We start from the raw sequence: 19,883 nt of genomic DNA on the forward strand, positions 1-19,883 counted from the left end.
ATTTTTATGATGCATTGAAAAGAGGTCAGACCTGGGTTCAAATTTGGCATTTAGTACAGCACTTTGTATATAACTCTACTGTTTTTAGGGTGACTTATGTCCCAGTTTATGCCTGTTGTCCTCATATGATTATTAATGTGTTACTTTCTGCTCTCACAAGTGTTCCTATTTGGATGATTAATTATATGGTTACTTTATTATAGCACTACAATTTATTGTAATTATTTGCTTAGATTTTTTTTTATTAAATAAGGGCTGAAATTCAATTTTATTTAGTATTTATCTTTAGGTTCGTGTCATATATTAAGCTCTCAATAAATGTTCAGATATTTGACTATAGGTTTTGTGGTCATAAACAGATTATTTAACAGACTAAGAATGGTCAACCCACTTCTAAATTAAGATATCTATTTCACAAGATATTTTTTTAATGATGAGATATGGCAGTATATATGAAAGTACTTGGTAAATGATAGAAATATTTTTAGCAAGTGAACTGGCTACTTGAATTGTCATATTAATTACTGCAATAAAAATTTTATTTGAATTGAGTGATATTTCTTTAGTAATGACATAGTAGTTGCTTGGAATTTTTGTGCCTGTGTTCTGTCAGTACTAATGCTTCAGAGGATAGTATTAATGTTACATGCCTCTAAAATCATGATTACAGAGTAGTATTGAAAGATACTTATTTTCTTAACATATCTAGTAGTGAATTGATAGCAGCTCAGTATTGTTATATTATTAACTGCGATTGAGTTAAAATTTACATAAAAGTTTACTTTTTTGTTATCGAAAAGTTTAAAATTTAGTATTTGGTTGAAGAATAAATTATTACTGTAATAAATATTTGGGAACTATTAGTATATTATTACTTAGGCAATTGAACTTTATATTATTTGTAAAAGGATTTTAAATATTTTAAGTGAAATATTAGTATTTTGGTTTTGATCAATGTTTACATATTTATATGCCAGCTATTGGGATATAATTGTTTTTCAGATGGTGTTAGTAAACTGGCTATAGCACTTTTATGTTATCTCCAAACCCATATTGCATCTTGCTTATTATCTATTTTATACTTTGTACTTTTTTTCTTTTTTAATATCCATACCTCTATCTTTTGTGTTCATATGAATATATTAGACCATACCTTACCTACTATTGTTTCATTCCATACTTGGGATTATTTTGTATTTTGTATTAAATTCTTAATCCTTCACGGGATAATTTTATTTTCAGTTCATGTTAAAGAAAAGAAAACTTGTAATAACCAAACTCATAGATCAGAGAACAGATTGGTGGTTGCCAGAGACAGAGAGTGAGGAGTGGGCGGTATAGATGATAGTGGTCAAAAGGTACAAACTTCCACTTATAAAATAAATAGGTCCAGGGGACAAAATGTACAGCATAGCGACTACAGTTAATGATACTATATTTGAAAGTTGCTAAGAGAATAGATCTTCAAAGTTATCATAAGGAAAAAAATGGTAACCATGTGAGGTAATAGATGTTAGCTAGATTTATTGTGGTGGTCACTTTTCAATATATTCAAATATTGAATTATTAGGTTGTACACCTAAAACTAATATGATACTATATGTCAATTATATCTCAAAGAAAGAAAAGAAAACTTGTGTCTGTTGGTAAGCTAAACAGTGAAATAATGATCATATTTACATGGAATGTCTCATGAGTACTTTCTGGGTTGTTTTTATGTAAGACTTTCTACCTAGCTGCTATTTATTAAATTCCTGCTAAGTGCCTAGCCTGTGCTAAATACATCATACATATTATAGCTAATACTTACCACAACACTGCAAATTTTTAATTTTATAAATGAGAAAAGAGAGGCTCAGGTTGCCCAAATAAATATACATAGCTAATTAAATGATTTATTTGGGATTTAGACACAGGGATTTCTGATGTAAAGTCTGCATTTTGCCATAGGCCCACTTTCCTTTAGAAATAAAATGATCTTTCCAGAGAGACATCAATCCATAGTCCTTAATTTCCAAGGCAAATGCTTTATTTATTGTCAGCTTTTAACCAAAATTTTATCTTTTATCTTCTTTGGATGATAGCACAGTTTTCTACTCAGTTACCACATCATAAAGTTACCACGCCTTGAAACCTCTCATATGTCCCTGGTTTTTAGTTGGTGTCAAGTCTTAAAATTTTTGCTTTTCAAAATGGCTTTCAAATCTTTCATTTTTACTTTAATATTTGATTCAGACCCTCATGATTTCCTGTCTATATTGTTATAGTCAGTTAACCAAGTTTCTCTGTCTTATGTTTTTTCTAATTTTGCCTGTCTCTAGAGTTAGTTTCTAAAAAGAATCTTTACACTTCTTTGTGAACTAGAATCTTTGAAAGTATGGTGAAAATTATGGAATATCTCTTTAGAAAAATGCATATTCTATACATATAATTTTGCATATCTTATTGAAGGGAGGTTCACGCCTCTTCAAGTCTTTCTGTTGACACTCTCCCCCAGTTGAGACCACTTACTCTAAAATAAAGATCCACTAATGTAGGCCCCCTTCCCCCGCTTAAAAATTTGTAACTTCTAACTACCTATAACAAACTCCAAACTCATTATGAATGTCAAAAATGTTTCATAATCTGACCTCAGAATTTTTCCAACCTTATTTATTTTTCCAGGTCTACTGTGCACCTTATTCCTTAATCATGCCAGATTACAAGGCATTTTTGAGGATATATTTGAACGCACATACTTTCATGCCTCTGTTTATAATATTTCTCTACTGGAATGTGAACTCATCATGAAAAATAACAGTGCTTTGTCATCGTATCCCCCACGCCTAGCACAGTGCCTGGTACAAAGAAGATGCTTATTAAATGTTTGCTGAATGAGAGATTGTAAAATCTTTTTTCTTTTTTCCCCAAGATTCTTCAACAAAATTAAAATACAGCTTTATTCTCTCCCTTCTCCCAAATCTCTTTTTGTTATTTGGCTTTTTTTAGAAGTTGTTTTATCTTTATAGTATTGTATGAAACTATTGAGTAGGTAACTTAACTCACTAATTACATACCTAAATAATAAATGGTGAATAATATATATTTTTTAGGCAATCGTCTTTTAACTGGTTCTAGCTGTTTGCAACTCTGGTCCAGTGCTGACTTGGAGAAGCCAACTGAAGATGAAACTCAAGATAAAACAGATCTTAACTTTGGGGGTTGGAGATGCATTTGGCATTGCAAGTAAGCAATTAATTAGGAGATTTAATTGACAAACCTGTTCTGTGTGATTTTATTGTATTATAAATGCCTTTTATTTTGTAAAGCTACATTAACATAAAAAGTATTGGTTTTTTAATTTTGTGGCATGCCTTTTCTTATATACAGAAGATTCACCATTTCCCATCTATAATTTTTTTAAATTGTTGACTAAAATAGCTACAAAGAAACATAAGAAATGTGTAAGGCCTATGTTGAAGATCATTAAATAGAACTTTACTAAATTATACAAAAGAAGAAAGAGAAACCTTTCATGCTTTTGAATGAAAGTTTTGCTATTGTGAAGAAGTATATTCTTCCCAAATTAATGTATATATTGAGCATGCTTCTTGTCAGAATTGCACTGGAATTTCTACTTTTGAACATAGTTCTAAACTTCATTAAAATGACAAATGTAGGAAAATTCTGAAAGATAAAAAAGAACAAAGACATACAATATAGGAAAATGAATTCTAAAGCTATAGCTGAGCAAGCAGTTTGTTGTTGATATAAGAAAAGATAGATTAGGGTCCATCGGGCAGGGGACAGACTTGCTAGCTGTGTGGAAGAGAAAATGAAGTTAGAGTCTGTTTCATTCCTGGCACCAAAATAAATGTCAAAGGAAGGAAAAATTGAATTTCTGTGCAGTGAAACAAATATTAGAAGAAAATATAGGTGAATTTTTATATTTTTAGAGCTACAATGTCCAGTATGGTAGCAACTAGCCACATATCACTGTAGAGCACTTGAAATGCTGCTAGTCTGAATTGAGATGTGCTGTAAGTGTAAGATACATACTGGATTTCAAAACTTAACACAAAAGAATGTAAAATATCTTAATATTTTTATTGATATCTTGATATGTTAGCTTAAATAAAATATTAATTTCACCTGTTTTTACCTTTTTAAGTGTGGCTGCTAGGAAATTTAAAATTACATATTTGGATAATATTTGTTATTTATATTTTATCGCCATCAGATGAAAAGTTAGGGAAAAAAAAAAACTAGAAAAAAAGGAAAAGAAAAAATTAATAGTTTTGACTATATCTATAAGAAATTTCTGTAAATCAAAAAGACCATAAGGAAAAGAAACAAAAACTTGAGAGAAGTATTCACAATTTTGAGTTAATGTCTTTTAAAAAAGGAGATCTTAAAAATTAATTAGAAAAACAAATATTCTCATTAGTGAACAAAAATGGCCAATAAAGAGAACCATTTTAAATGGTAGTATGGATGAAAAGTAAGCATTGGATTGACCTCACTTGAAATCCAGAAGAGGATGAATAATGTCAATTACTAGTGAGTGTGTGGAGAAACAGAAACAGGTACTCCTATATACTGTAAATAAGAGAGTGCAATTGGTATTATCTTTCTAGAGAGCATTTTGGAAGTACAAATTACCAGGCATAAATTTTTTCATATCTTATAATAGCAATTTTAAGTTTTATTCATTCAACAACTATTTATTGAGTGCTTATTATGTTCCAGGCAGTGGTAAAGTGGTTGGAATAAAGCAATGGATAGATTAAGGAAGATAGGCCATAAGCCAGTGAACTTGTATGACAGGATGTTAAATGCCATTCTCGCTGAGTCAGTTTTATATGAAGCAGTAATAAGATATATGTCAGATACTAAATTGACTAGACCTTCTACAAATAGAATTTACAGGGATTTCAAATGAATTGGTTCCAGGTATTCTGTACCCCTCAGCTAGATCATGGGTATTAAAAAGGGTTAAAGTGTGGAGAAAGAATAGGATTTTGCAAAGATAGTTTCTTAGAGCCATCCACGGTTTTGTTTTGGAGTCTTTTCATGTAAAGTTGGACAGAGGAGAGCAGCAAAGTTTTATATTGCCTTCACTGCAGATCTACTAAGGGACTTCCATGGGTTAAACTGAGAATTTGAAATGTGTTTCATTGATATGGGAGATGTAAAGAACCTTAAGTTAAATCAAGATCAGAGTATACAGTAATAACTTTGATTAGACATATTAATAATTTACTTGAGATGGTTTGTTATTTAAGTAAGCAGAAAAGCCATGAAACTAAGAAACTATGCAAAGTTTCAATTTAGGATCAGCTGAGGATCACACTAACTGAACTTAAGTAATAGGTCTCTATAACTTAGTAAGTGTAGGCAAAAATTTAAAACACTGGTTATACATGTTAGATGAAGATCAGTAAGTATGATAGAGAAAAAGTAAGTAGGATAAAAAGAAGAGTAGAGGTGATGTTTGAGTGTAGACTTGAGGAAAGTGAGATAGTAAGCCATGTGTGCATAGTTGTGGGAGAAGAATATTGTATGCAGAGAGAATATGAAGTGCAAAGACTCTGAGGTAAGATTGTGCTTAGCTTATCGCTGGAGTGAAGTGAACAAGGTGAGGAGTGATAGGAGAAATGATCAGAGTCAGGAGTCAGCTTATAGATATTGTGAGGCTTTCGCCTTTTATTCTGAGTTAGGAAGCTGTTGGGGTTTTGAGCAGAGGGTGTGTTGAGATCTGATTGCCTTTTATTTTTTATTTTATTTTTTATTGCCTTTTAAAAGGTCTGCTTTAGCTGCTGTTTTGAGAAAAGACTTTAGGTGGGACAAGGTCACAATCATAGAGACCAGGCATTTTTAATAATTTGTCTTGAGGATATCCTTAGGATTATCCAGATGCATAAAAATGTATGTGCAAGAATGTTCATCGCACCCCCCCCACCTTTTTTTGTAGCAGCGAAATTCAGAAAACAGCAGCAAATTACTAAATTATTTTAAATCATTGCATATATGTGTAATAGAATACCATAAGCCAATAAAATAATCTAAACGCATTGATATACATAAGTGTTCATAACATATATTTAAATAAATAAATGTTACAAAGCAAATTGTAACTATGACCTTAGTTTCTATCCCCTCCTCTCCTACACCCTCCCATAGAAAGTAGATGGAAAAAGAATGGAGAGAGGAGCCTGAGAATTCTGTGTATTAAAATGTTAAGACTAGTTTTACCTGGGAATCATGGTATTGGCAAAACTATAGATAATTTAATTTTCTTTTTACCCATCTGTATCAATATTATCTATTATTTATTTATTACATTTGATATTAGGGAAAAAGTTCTTTTATTCGAAATGGACTATGGCAGAATTTGTTTTTGGCCTGCTTTACAAATGAATTTAAGATGAATCTATCTAAGCATGAACTTGGGTTAAAAAAAAAGGAAAGCAAAGATAGTGAAAGGTGTCTTGAGATCAGCATATATGGGCAACCAGAAGGGAAGGCAGTGAAGGGAAGTGTGCCAAAGCTCCTTGGAGAAAAAAAAGGCAAGTGTTCACCAAGTATATAAGTGAAGTTGGCAAGCGGAGTCCATAATTGTCATTAACCCACACATAATCTTTGGTAAGTCAGATGCAACCAACTTTAAGGTGGAATTCATTTTAAAATATTGGTTTGTCCATGAAAATATATGTTGGAGTACAGATATCTGTGGCTCTGGAAATTAGATTTCCATATTAAAAAATAAAACCATTCTTTCTTCACATTCTAAGGGAGTGAGAGCTATGACTCTTGTCTTAAAGCTGACAAGTCATTCCTCACATAATTCTAATGCATGGATATTTTTACATAAAAATTATTTCTAAAAGTTTTATGTTTTAAAATTTATTTTGTATTTATAAGTATACTTAACAGTGAGTATGAAACTTGGGTTATCAAAAAGTTTTATTTGAAGAAATTGTTGAATATAGTTTAGCAAAGTCATATTACATTCTCATGTGAATTTCTTTGGAAATTATTCCTTATCTGTTTAATTTACAGAACTGCCTCCCAAATTCATTTAATGAAATTTTCACCAGATGGAGAATTTTTTGCCACTGCTGGGAAGGTAATTTGTTAAAATGCTATTGTCAGATTGTGTTTGTGGTTTATTTTGAAACTTCAAAAACATTAACCGGGTTTATTCTTTTATTTATTTAAGTTGAAAATGTGTTCTGTTAAAAATGTTAAATAGCAAAAAGTGGCACAATATTATTGTGTTATAAAGCAGCATGGTATAATTGAAGCAACATTCACTTAAAGGTAACCTGGGCCTAAATCTGCCTTTACCAACTTTTTGATATGTAGTTAATCTCTCAGCCTTGGTTTTCTCATGTGTAAACTGAGGATAATAACACCTACCTCATAGGTCATTCATCATAGGATTTAGACAGTGTATGTAAAGTGATTGGTATGTAAAACATACATAAAATGTCTCACATGTAATGTACTGTCAATAAACTTATTGCTACTATTTATATTTAAAATATGTTAATATATTAGGCTATATTTAAGATATAAGAATTTACAGACTTTCTAGAAGGACGTTTGTAACCATTTTCTTTGTTAATTTCAGAACAGTGTATTTCCTTGAAATTATTTTAATTTATTGGTTCAGAGAGTAGTTAATGCACAACTAATAGTTTGAAGTTACTGTTCTAATGGTTCAAAGTCGTCTTCGGATTAAGAATGTGGAACACCCTAAATCTTCAGTGAGGTTTTTTAGGAGCGAAGTGGCACTGTTTATTCTGATTGACTTTACAGGTGGGAATACAATTCTAGCTTAAAAGCAAAACCTGGTATATTTTAGTCTTCCTTGTTCTTCTCTTCCCAAATTAGGAGATGCAATTTTGATTGTACTTAGATTATTTTGTATAGCAGTAGTAGTTCACTGCTTATTATTATCTTCAGCATTTTCTTTGAACATTTATATAATTCATGAAAACTGTTGTTTTCAAAAATTAGCAGTCTTTTTTTTTTTTTTTTTTTTTTTAAAGTCTGCTAGCGGGAATACTTTATCTGATGTTTGGGAAAAAAGGACCCTTAACTTCATCTTTTGGTCTTTTCTGAATGACTCCATTTTCTGTAGTATATGATAACTAGAATTTTCCTTGGACCAACTCTTGCAAAATACACGCATTCACACACCTTAATTCTCAAAGTGCAATTAAGGAGTGCTAATAGAAAAGTATCAGAATCAGAGATTTTCTTCTCACTTCCTCAATGTTCAACCCGCTCTCCTTTCCCTAAATTTCTGTAATTGGGGAGAAAAATCTTACTTTTACTATTTGACTTAATCTTTAATTCTGATGTGGATGTTTTTCTGTTTTTGTTTTTGTCTTTTTTTTCTCTTTTAGGATGACTGCCTTTTAAAGGTATGGTATAATGTAGAAAACTGGCGGACAGCTGTTACCTCTCCAGATAAAAATTCAGAAAAACAATCCCAAGGAGAAATTGACTTTTCTTTTGTATATCTCGCCCATCCTCGAGCTGTAAATGGATTTTCCTGGCGTAAAACAAGCAAATATATGCCTAGGTCAGTGGATTAGTAATTTTTCCCATGTATTAATAGAATATCATTTTTGTGACTTTGACTGCTTTTCCTGTTTTGAGACTCCATAGCTATAGGACTGTTATTTATGAAAATTCAAGTAATATTAGATAGTCCCTGGCTGGCAAACCTCTGGCCACAGGTCAACTACGATTGACACCAAAGAGGAGAGCCATATGAAAGGAATATTTGCTTTCTATCAGATATCTTTAATTGACAGAGTTGTCCATCTTTTTCTTCTCTGTTATGTATCCAGTTCTTTTATCCCTTAATCATTCTCCCTATGGCCATTTATATGGACTTTTTCACATTTCAATCCCTCATCTCGTACCTTCTATGTGTATCTCCTCTGGTTAAACAAACGAACAAAAAACCCAACTTTTTTGGAAGGGCATACCTTGAGGCCTCAAACATTTCTTTAATTATACCTAGCATCTTTGAGGAAAAGACAGTGGGTTAATACATTATGATGCTCTAAACTAGGTATTAGTTTAACCTACACATGTATGTACAGGTACACCTGTTAGTCCTTCCTTTCTTTCCTGTAGTACTTGCAACACTTGATATCCCATTGAATTTTTGCCTATGCTTAGTAAGTTATAGAGACCTATTACTAAGTATAGGTAGAAATCCCTTTTTGTTTCACAGGCCATTTTCAATTTGGCTACACTACGGAGCAATACAGTTTCTCCTTTACTCTTTTGTTACCTGAGATATCCCAGCTGATGTATGATAGTGTACCTGGATCATTTGTTGACTTCAGTTTTGTTCTTCAAAGGATATCTAGTTTTTTGGTTTTTTTTTTTTTTTTTAAGTTTTTTTTAGAGCATTTTAAAGTTCACAGCAAAATTGAGGGGAAGGTACAGAGATTTCCCATATACCCCTTGCTCTCACACATGCATAGTCTCTTTCAATATCAACATCCCCATTTGTTAGAATTTATGAACCTACATCAACACATTATTATCACCTAAATTCCATAGTTTATATTACAGTTAACTCTTAGTGTTGTACATTCTATGGGTTTGGATAAATGGATAATAACATGTATCCATAATTACAACTAGATTTTTTTGAGCTAATTTTTAGTGTAGTAGTTACTATTCTTCCTAGCCCAGCTTTCCAATATAGGAAAGCATAGGAGTAGGACACTGTAGGAACAGTAATGGTTCTGTTGTTAGGAGGATATATCAGAGTCTTTCAGAGTTAAAGGAGAGTGGTATAGACCAGCAGTCCGCAACCTTTTTGGCATCAGGGACCAGTTCTCCTATGAGAATCTAATGTTTGATGATCTGAGGTGGAGCTGAGGCAGTGATGCTAGTGCTGGGGAGTGGCTGCAAATGCAGATGAAACTTCTCTTGCTCACCTGCCGCTCATCTCCTGCTCTGTGGCCCTGCTCTGCGGCCCCGTTCCTAACAGTCCATGTAACAGGCCATGGACCTGTACTGGTCTGTGGCCTGGGGATTGGGGACCCCCGTATATAGATAACCTGTACTGTTAGCAGAGGCACCCTCACCTCAGCTTCACTTTGAGAATTATTGCTCTAGTACCTCTGGGACCATATAAAAATGTGTTTAGAATAGAATGAGCTGTGACGTATATTAACTCTCCTTTTAAGAGTTGTAAATGACCCCAATAAAAATAGCTGTCATCACAAACTGAATCTTTTAGAACTATCTAAAGATTACATCGTACATCATTTCAGAGGCTGATTTCTTGTGATTTATCCATGTGTTTTCATTTGTTGATGGTTAGGCTACCAGAGCACTAAAAAAGAGGCTTATAAAGTATTGTTATCTTTTGAGAGAGGACAGTCACATCTGCTCCTGACCTAGTTCACTCAGTATTGGGAAAAGTGGTCACAGTGGAGGCAGAGGCAGTTGACTTAAACTGGGCCATTACAAATTCCTGATAACAGTAATAAGGCATATCAGTTTGTTTTCTCTGTGTTCATTTTATCTGTTATCAACTAAATTCTGCAGCATGGGGAACTGCGATATAGAACTATAATTTTCTGTTAGTTATGATATCTTTTAGAGGTCTCCAGAATTTCACTTTTGGATCCATGTCATTTAAAAACCAGCTAATCCCCCTGAACTCTGTTTTCAGTTTTGTTTCACCAACTGCCTACTGCCTGCAGGTATATAGTGGGAAGGCTGACTCTTTTTTATGAGAATGAGAGAGATGCCATAAAAGACTATTGCTCTTTCTGATATGGCATCTTCACTGGTTCATACAGATAGTTTCCCCCCACACCCCCCACATAAAATTAAGATGCTCAACAAAATGATAATACTTACACAAGGGACTGTTGGCTTGAGAGAGAAGAATGGAGATGTGTTTGTAATAAACATATACTTCTTTACTAATTAAAAATTGGTGATTGTAGGACAGGTTGGGAGATTTGGTTATATCCTCCAAAAACCTCCAAAAGATGGTTCTAGATAACTAGTTTCAAAACTGTCTTGGTCTGATGTTACATCAAGATAGGACAGGTGTTGTAGACACCTATCACATGGTTGCCTTCTATAAGATTATACCTTTTTTTGGCAGAGAGGAGAGGGAGAGGGCTATACCTGAATGATATACCATTGAAGAGAAAATAAGATACTCTGATAAAGTGAGGAAGGGAGTTGTTGCCAGAGAAATGCCTCAAACAGATCAGAGTATTTCTTCCCTCTGCTTATATTACCTGCCATCTATTTATTCTGACTGTCTGTAAGGCCTGGTATCCTAATGAAAGTCACATGGGGCCATCCACACTCTAGTGATAAAGCCCTCTCCATGCTTCTGAGTTGTATACCTTTCTTACTTACTTTGTTGGTCTTGCCTAAGTACTTATGTCTTTTCAGATTGCTGTCTATTCAGCCCCTTAGTCTCCTACCTTTTGCTCTTCCTTTATAAGCCTTCCATTCTTCCAGTTACTGATTGGCACTATGAATCTTGAATTTTTCATATTGCATTTTGATGTATTTGCTCTTGCTTCTATTTGCTTACTTAAAATCTCATTGCCAGTGCCTGTGTGTGTGAATTTACTAGAGAGAAACTAGGAGAAGGGCAGAAGGGACTAGAGAAAAAAGAGGGAGAAAAAAATGAAGGTGATGGGATAGGCATGAGGATGGGGAAAGGGAGGAGAAACGGAGTTTGGAAAGGAAAAAAGGAGCAGCCTTAGGAAGTGGGGAAGTGAGAGACAGAGGAGAGGTGGTAAGTGAGAGTAGTGTGGAGATGTTGAGAAGCAGAAAATTAAGGGAGAGAAGCCCAGACAGTGGGTGGCAAGGGAGTAGATAGAAAAAGAAGGGAAAGGAGATGGGAAGGAGAGAGGTGAGAAAACAGAGGAAAGCTGAAGAGGAGAACAACCAAGACAAATCATGTTCTTAATTTTCTTCCTCTTTGCTGTTGTTCTTTTTTTCATCAAGTAGATATGTTTAACAAAGTGACTGCTACAGAATATTTTGATTTTTTGTTTGTTAAACTTACTGAGTTACTTGATAGAAGCTTTCTATTGATTGTTCATTTCTAATCCCATATGTTTGAGTGTCTATTACAGGATATTTTGACTTCTTTTTTTTTTTTTCTTTTTTTTTCTAAATTTGCTGAGTTTCCTTGATAGGAGGTAGTCTTTCTTGATAGGGTTTTAACCTTTGAACTCTTGATGCTTATTGAGTTTATTAATATATGTGTAATTGGTTTTGCTTTTTTTCTGTGGGGTGGCAAGACAGTAAATTCACTGAAAGACAAGAATGACTAAGGAAGGAGGTGGCCATCACCTATTTAATCATGGATTTTCTATTCTTGTACTTCACTGCTTTTGGAATATGTTAGGTAAGGAGAGAATAAGTGTACTAAATAGATAATATAGCTTGTTAGTGACCAGTGTGCAAGCGCCTTTATAGGAAGTAAAAAGAAAGCATTGTGAAATAATTCAAATAACCATCCACTGAATAAAGCAAAAAAATTTAATAGATACAGGTTTTTTCCTTGCTTATTAACTGAAAGATTATGACATAATTTCAATTTTTATTCTTTAGATGTAAGGAGAATCTTAGATTATTGAAACCAGAACTACCAAATTCTAGGCAGAAAAAAAAAAATAGGTTAGCAAGCATTTTATGTATGAAATCAAATACCCACTCAATTATAATGGTTTTGACTAAGTACGTTACATAAATATATATTGATGTTTTCTTCATCAGTACCTTAGTGTGTGCATTATAGAAATATTGTAGAATGTGATACTGTGTGACATTTATATTTTTGCTTCCAACATTTTTCTATTCCTTAGGGCTTCTGTATGTAACGTACTTTTGACTTGCTGCAAAGATAATGTGTGTCGTCTTTGGGTAGAGACATTTTTACCAAATGATTGTTTGCTATATGGAGGTGACAGCAACCATTGGACTGAACCAATTAATTTGACAAATAACTTTGAAAGAAATGCTTCCAGCAAAGAACGAGTTCAAAACACTTTAGATGTGAGTGTTTTTGTTAGATGTTCTTTTCTACAAGTTTTAAAACCTTTTATATATTGCCTTTTTAATAACATTGTCTGTAATTGATATTTAAAGTAATTTTCAGTTTTATTTGTTTCAAAAATATTCTTAAATTTTTGTCTAGAACAAAAAACTACTTATAATGATGAAGTTAATCTTAGGTTAACTGATAATAAAAGGATGCATACACTTGTCTTAGCTAAAATAACATAAATTAAAATCTGAGAATGCAAAGATGAGACTGTAAAACGTTATTTTTTCTTTAGAATATTATGGTGTTTTGTCCTGTCTTAATTACAGGAATGATTAATTTATCAGATTCTGTTCTACATTTGTTACCTTTAGAACTCCCCAGAACTTGGAGTATTTACTAAATAATGTGGAAAGTAAAAGTCAATTTTTGATATTTATACTAATTGAACATAGACCAGTAGTACAAATTATTATTATTATTTTCTTAGTATTGAAAAGAGAAAGTAATCTAAAAATGATTTATCTTTGAATGCTTTGTACAATTATGGAACAAGTACTTTTCAAATTTATGTAGTGTTCTGATGGCTCAGAATATAATTAAATATATAATGCATGGAGATTCAACAGCCGATAGAATAGTTATGTGTAATAATAGTTGAAAAAGTCCTTGACTAAGAATCTGAAGATTCTTGTCTGCTTTTAGGTGACCTTGGGTTCTGTATAAACTATTTTATCATATGAAATATGAGAATAACAATATTTGCAATGTCTGCTTTATGTGTCAAATGAGATGATCTCCAAAAATGCTTTGTAAATTATGAAATACCACTCTACTTTATTATGACAATATTATCTAATGTTTGTGGTCATAGAGAGTAAGCTGTGGATACAAAGAGGACAGTATACATAGAAACATTGTTGTCCATAGACACATTATTGTAATTTTTTTTTTAGTTCAGGAAATTAATAGAAAAGTAGACCAAATAAAAATTGTAGTGTATTGTGTGATGGTTAAAAGAAGCATCCGGCAGTTTGAGTTCTAAGCTTCTTTAGGTTTCAAATTTGATGCACAAAAATACTGCAAGATATTTGTACATATAAACTTATCCGAAGTAGAATAGCTGTAATGTCTAACAGTCACTGTGTTACCTACACATATACTTGTACATCTATTCTTATGACAATAAAGGCATTAGTTTTACTTTGTTAATTCACACAGGTAAATCTGAGACATTTTCGTAGAGGTCAGAGGAGATCACTTGCACTTGTAGCACATACTGGATACCTGCCACATCAGCAAGATCCTCATCACGTCCACCGGAATTCTCCACTGCATGCCAATGCACTTTGCCACTTTCATATTGCAGCCAGCATAAACCCAGCTACAGGTAATAAAGCATTGTTCAAAATATGTTTTGAAATTGAGTAGATCGATTTTATAACAAATAAGTTATACTTTTAATTTATAAATAGATGAAAAATTGGAGATGACTTTCTTAGTTAACTTTTCATTATAACTAGCTCACCGGTTATATAAAAAGAGGTTTTTGTTTATTTGTTTGCTTTTGAAGGCTATGATTTGGTTTGTGATTTAATATCTTGATAAATCATTGAGATTCTTTATTAGTTTATTCAAAAGTTGAGATTTTAGCTAATCCTTAACAGAAGTTAACACTGCAGAGTAGTATTTTATAATTATTGTATAGCTGTTAAAACTAATGAGTTTAGTACATGATGTTTAGAGCCATTTCAAAAATATGGCAGAAATATGTGGAACTTATAACTGGAAGAATTAAGAAACTTATCTCTATAGTTAAATATGTACTATTAGATTGACAGACCTAGAATATATGGATCTATTAATTTGAAGAATGAGTACTCATTATTTTAGTAATTAGTATCTGTGAGTTTAAAAACCAAGTGATCACAGGACATTTAAAGTGTAATCTTCGAATATTACTGGTAAAAAAATGAAAAACGATATTTGCATACATTACTGTTATCTGTATAGAAAGTGAAAAGTAAAATCCTTTTTTCACCTGTATTCCGCACTAATCCTCCCCAGAAGATAACCACTATTCATGAATTTTTGTATGTTTTGGGATATTCTTACATTTAGCATCACCTATTTCCATATAACACACTGGATTTACTGTATTGCATTTTTTAAACATAGTGATAAATATAATCCATTAGTTACTTGAATCAAAGTTATAAGTGCTCTGATAAGGTAAAGTGTAGAGATACTGTGGTACAAATGATGAATATTTGCTGATTCTCTTAGCTTTGATTTGGTAGACACCAATGCCAGCTCTAAAAGAATCCTTGAGTGAAGAAAATATAAAGGGGAGAATATTGAATTATATGTATTAAAAAACATATATAGGCTTGGGAAATACCATTACCTTTATAAAAATATATACATTGACAGATTATAATATCCAGAGGCAACTCTAAGGTCAGTAAAATAATTTTGAGTCTCTGCTGAGTAAAGGACAATATTTTAAGAATATAGAAAGCTTCAATTCCCACTTTAATGGAAAAAGTTGAGGGATTACAGTAAAGGAAACCCTAAATTCCAATATAGCATCCTCTTGATTACCTTTCAATCAAGAAAGCTCTAAAACCTTTCTTTAGATTGTAGGCCCCTAAGGAAAATCCATACACATAGAGTGAATCAAAGCAAAAGAACATTATTAGCAGGTAGATTAAACTCTATGGAGAATTCCCTTCCCAAAATTAGATCTGGCTGATCGAGTTCTTGCTTAAGGCCCAGCTCTCAGATTGGGCTTCACTTATTTGTCCATCAAAAATAGAAATAGATACAGGAGAGGAGCTCATTAAGAGCATGTTCTCTCAGTTCTAGTTCTTATATCCTTTCCATGAAGATTTCTCATAAGAAATAACTGTAATCAAATTCTTTTTTTTTTTTTTAAATCAAATTCTTTAAGTGAGGTCAGTAGATAGAAGAAATGAGTTTCTTTTTAGCCGGAATGCTTCTGCCGAAAGCCAGCATTAGCCCCTCCTTCTTCTATACTTAACAACTAGGCCCGTGGTTTACTACAGGCATTGCTGATCTCTTTTGGGTTGAATATAAGTCAAAAATCAGGAAATCCTACCCATTAGGATTCTTGGGGGCACTCTCTCAATCCTTGGTATTATTGTGTATCTACCTAAGAACAATAGAAGTGACAGTTCAGTACCGCAGGGCTTTTATTGAGTGTTTATCTGTGCTAGTATAGGAACTGGAGATAGTGGTAAAAACTGGAGATACAATGGTGATCAAAACAGATTTGATCCTTGCTCTCATGAAGCGTATAATCAGTTTATATTTCCTTAATTCATTTCAGCCTTTACTGTTGAGCAGATAATAGCGTGAGCTAGATTTAGATTTGATTTAATATGATAGACAAATTTTTCTTCCCCTCTGTTAATTAAAGATTATCATTTGTCACAAACTACTCTGAATTTGTACTTCAATATACTCAATTTAGCAGTTATATCAAAAGTAATACCAGGGAACAATTTTTTTTTAGTTGAGTTGGTTTGTCTTGAATCCCTTTCTTGAGTATCAGAAGGGAACCTTAGTTTGACTTTCCAAATTAAATCTTTATACTAATAAATAAGCATGTCTTATCTTAGAATTCTGTGGCTAGGTCATTAGAAAAGGTAAATGTCAGTCTACTATGAAAGTTGTTACTATTGAGATAAATCACTAGTTCCTTTGACATCATGATAATTTTTCATGGTAAAGTTAAAATATAAATGAAAAGTTTATGTATGAATTAAGACTTTTCTATTAAGATGTCTGTAAATTATAGACATTTCTTCATGAGAATATTTTTTAGAATTAAAATATATGAATGTATATATGTTATACTATATGACCTAGAACATATAATTTTACCTCCTTTATAATAGGTATGTTAAGTTTACCATTTAAGTGTATTATCTTTAATAATTGCAGCAGACATTATGTTGGGAGTCTTATAGGTCAAATAAAATGTATTAACAGAGATTTAAAGATAAATATAATAGTCGATAATAAAATTATGAGACCTGGATGCTTTGTGTGCTAGAATGATAGAAATTCTAATTGTGTTTTTGTTGTTCTTCACAGACATTCCACTTCTTCCTTCTATTACATCTCTAAGTCTAAGTGAAAATGAGCAGAGTGGACCTTTTGTGGTACACTGGCTAAACAATAAAGAATTGCATTTTACTTTATCCATGGAAGTTTTTATACAGCAACTTAGAAAAAGTTTTGAACAACCATCTTCTGAGGCCAGCGTAGAAGACTCTAATCAGGCAGATGTAAAATCTGATGAAGGTAAAGCTTTAAGAAGGATAAAAAATGTAGAGTTTTGTTCAAAATAGTGAAGATTTTTAAATTAGGGTCAGAAATAAGCTTCAAAGTTGCAGGAGCATAATACAAATTTGGACTAGTTCATTTAATAATCCAGTGTAGATGTTCCTGTTCCGGGTAGCTTTCTTTCACATGATGATAGAGGGACTCAGGATTCTCCATCCTTATGCTTCTGCCAGCTTAGGGCCTTGCTACTTAAAGGACTATCTGTGACCATGCAGCATTGGCATTACCTGGGAACTTGTTAGAAATGCACAATCTCAGGTTCCACCCAGAGCTACTAAACAAAAATCCACAGTTTAATGAAATCCCCTGGTGATTTGTATGCACATTTGAGAAGCATTGCACTAGGGCCTTAAACTCCTCTTCATTTAGCCTTAGGTCGGAAGAGAGAGAGCAAAGAAGGTATAGCTGTTTCTCATCTTTCTTGACTCAGAATTGGCATATATCACTTTTATATGTTGAAAAGCACTAGTCATAGAACCCCTGTACTCCCTAACTGGATATCTATTCTTTATTAAAAACTAGGAAGCATGAATTTGTGGTAGGTAGTAAGCCATCTCTGCTACAGTTTGTGGTTCATAAATATTTTTGTTTTTAAAAAGTTTTGTTTAAATTACAAGATTATACATGCTCATTAGAAAAAAAAATCACACATACAAACAGGTATAAAGTTTCCATATTGTTAAGTTCGATGAGTATCCTTCAACACTTATTCTTTTCTATGCTCATACAAACTATATTTATAAACAGGCAGTTTCTTTTTACAGTTCTGTAGGAGTTCATTTTTAATCAAAAATCGTGTTCTACAACTTGCTTTTTAAATTCAGTGACAGGAATTTTTCCATCAAATTTTTTTTTTTTTTAATAGCTCCTGAGTATTCCACATGAAGAGAAAACTTTAGCATGTCCTCTATTGTTGGACATTTAAATAGATTTAAATAGTTTTCACTATATTGATAATGGTACAATGACACATCTTTTCATTTTGTGTGAATTTTTCTGTAATGCAAATTCCTAGATGTGGAATTACTAGAGTGTAAATATTTTAAATTTCAATAACTTCTGCCAAATTGCCCTCCAGAAATGTCTTACCAGGTTATATTCCCTCTAAGTATATCCAGATATCCAGTTTTTTGTTTTTTTGTTTTGTTTACATTTTTGTCACCACTGGATTATTTTATCATATTACTTTTTTTGCCAGTCGATATAGGGAAAATGACATCTGGTTTTACTTGGCATTTTCCTGAAGCAAATGAAACATAATTATTTAAGCCCTTCTGTGGTTTGCCTCTGTGCACTGTGCCTAAATTTCTGTTGAGTTATTTTTCTTAGTGATAATATGTATGTCTTGACTAATTTTTAAAATCTGGTTAACAGTCTTAACATTTCTGTAGAGCCCCTTTTAATAAAATCTCTATATTCCTAAATAGTAGTAGGGGTTGGGAGTTTTGTAATAGAGGTCAGAATGTATATATTTAGCTGGATTAAGTTGGTATACAGTTTATTTTTAATTACCTTTGTATTGAAGAAAATCTAGAAATTGGGCATTATAAATGTATTTCTTTAAAGTGGTTTCTTTAAGATGTCCTATCAGTTTCAAGTATATAGACTTAGAGGATCGCTAGTGTAGCACACTCAAGTTTTGATAAATCTGATATCGTGAAGAAAGTACAGATTACATTCTAGGAATATATTTTAAAAATTCAGCCCAGATTTATAGCCCCAGTTTCAACTCCCTCATTTTACCATAAGCAAAACTAAGGTCCAGAAAAGTAGTGTGTCTTACTTCTCTGAATAGTTAATTGTGGTACATCTGGATTTAGAAACCAGTTTACCTGTTTTTCAGTCTCATATTAGTCCTACCAGTAATCCACTGACTCAGTCCTATAGGCTGTCTGATTACTGAGTTAACTCCAGTGGCCTTTTATTCCTGGAGCAAAGTTATTTTTAAAGGGAAGCCAATTTATTGTTTATATGAAAACTATTATATTTTTCATCTTGAATGCATTTATAAAGATATTTCTTGATTTATAGTAATAGCTTGATTATATTTACTTGGTTCATGAACCTTTTGCTTATAGAGATGGATAATGGTGTTGATGATCTGAAAATAAATCATGAAAAGAAGGAATTGAGTGGTGATAAAATGGTACCAAACTCAAGTTTTATACCATTACCATCAGCTGCCATTGATCATCAGATTGAAGTACTTCTGTCTGAATGGAGTAAAAATGCGGACATGCTTTTCAGTATTCATCCCATGGATGGCTCTTTGCTGGTTTGGCATGTGGATTGGCTGGATGAGTACCAGCCTGGTATGTTTCGTCAAGTACAGGTACTATTATTATGATTTCTGGACAGCTTCTTGTTAAATGTGGGTACTGTTTTGTAATGCTTCTTTATACGATTTCGTGTTCTAATGCTCACTTTCTTAATTCTAGGTGTCCTTTGTTTCCAGAAT

General features: G+C 32.6%; 1 protein-coding gene across 1 annotated transcript in view; it reads left to right on the top strand.

Annotated features, from left to right (window-relative positions):
- The window catches only part of DMXL1 (Dmx like 1), a 120,515-nt gene that overhangs the window by 22,338 nt on the left and 78,294 nt on the right, over positions 1 to 19,883 (top strand). The window contains 9 exon segments of the mRNA XM_025047731.1: positions 3,093 to 3,225; positions 7,042 to 7,108; positions 8,397 to 8,575; positions 12,873 to 13,062; positions 14,273 to 14,441; positions 17,174 to 17,383; positions 19,504 to 19,757; positions 19,864 to 19,880; positions 19,882 to 19,883. The exon segment at positions 19,882 to 19,883 is cut by the window's right edge and continues 657 nt beyond it. Coding sequence (XP_024903499.1) covers positions 3,093 to 3,225; positions 7,042 to 7,108; positions 8,397 to 8,575; positions 12,873 to 13,062; positions 14,273 to 14,441; positions 17,174 to 17,383; positions 19,504 to 19,757; positions 19,864 to 19,880; positions 19,882 to 19,883 — 1,221 coding nt within the window.

This window comes from Pteropus alecto, unplaced genomic scaffold (assembly GCF_000325575.1).
Source record: "Pteropus alecto unplaced genomic scaffold, ASM32557v1 scaffold20, whole genome shotgun sequence".
In the NCBI taxonomy this organism is placed as follows: Eukaryota; Metazoa; Chordata; class Mammalia; order Chiroptera; family Pteropodidae; genus Pteropus; species Pteropus alecto.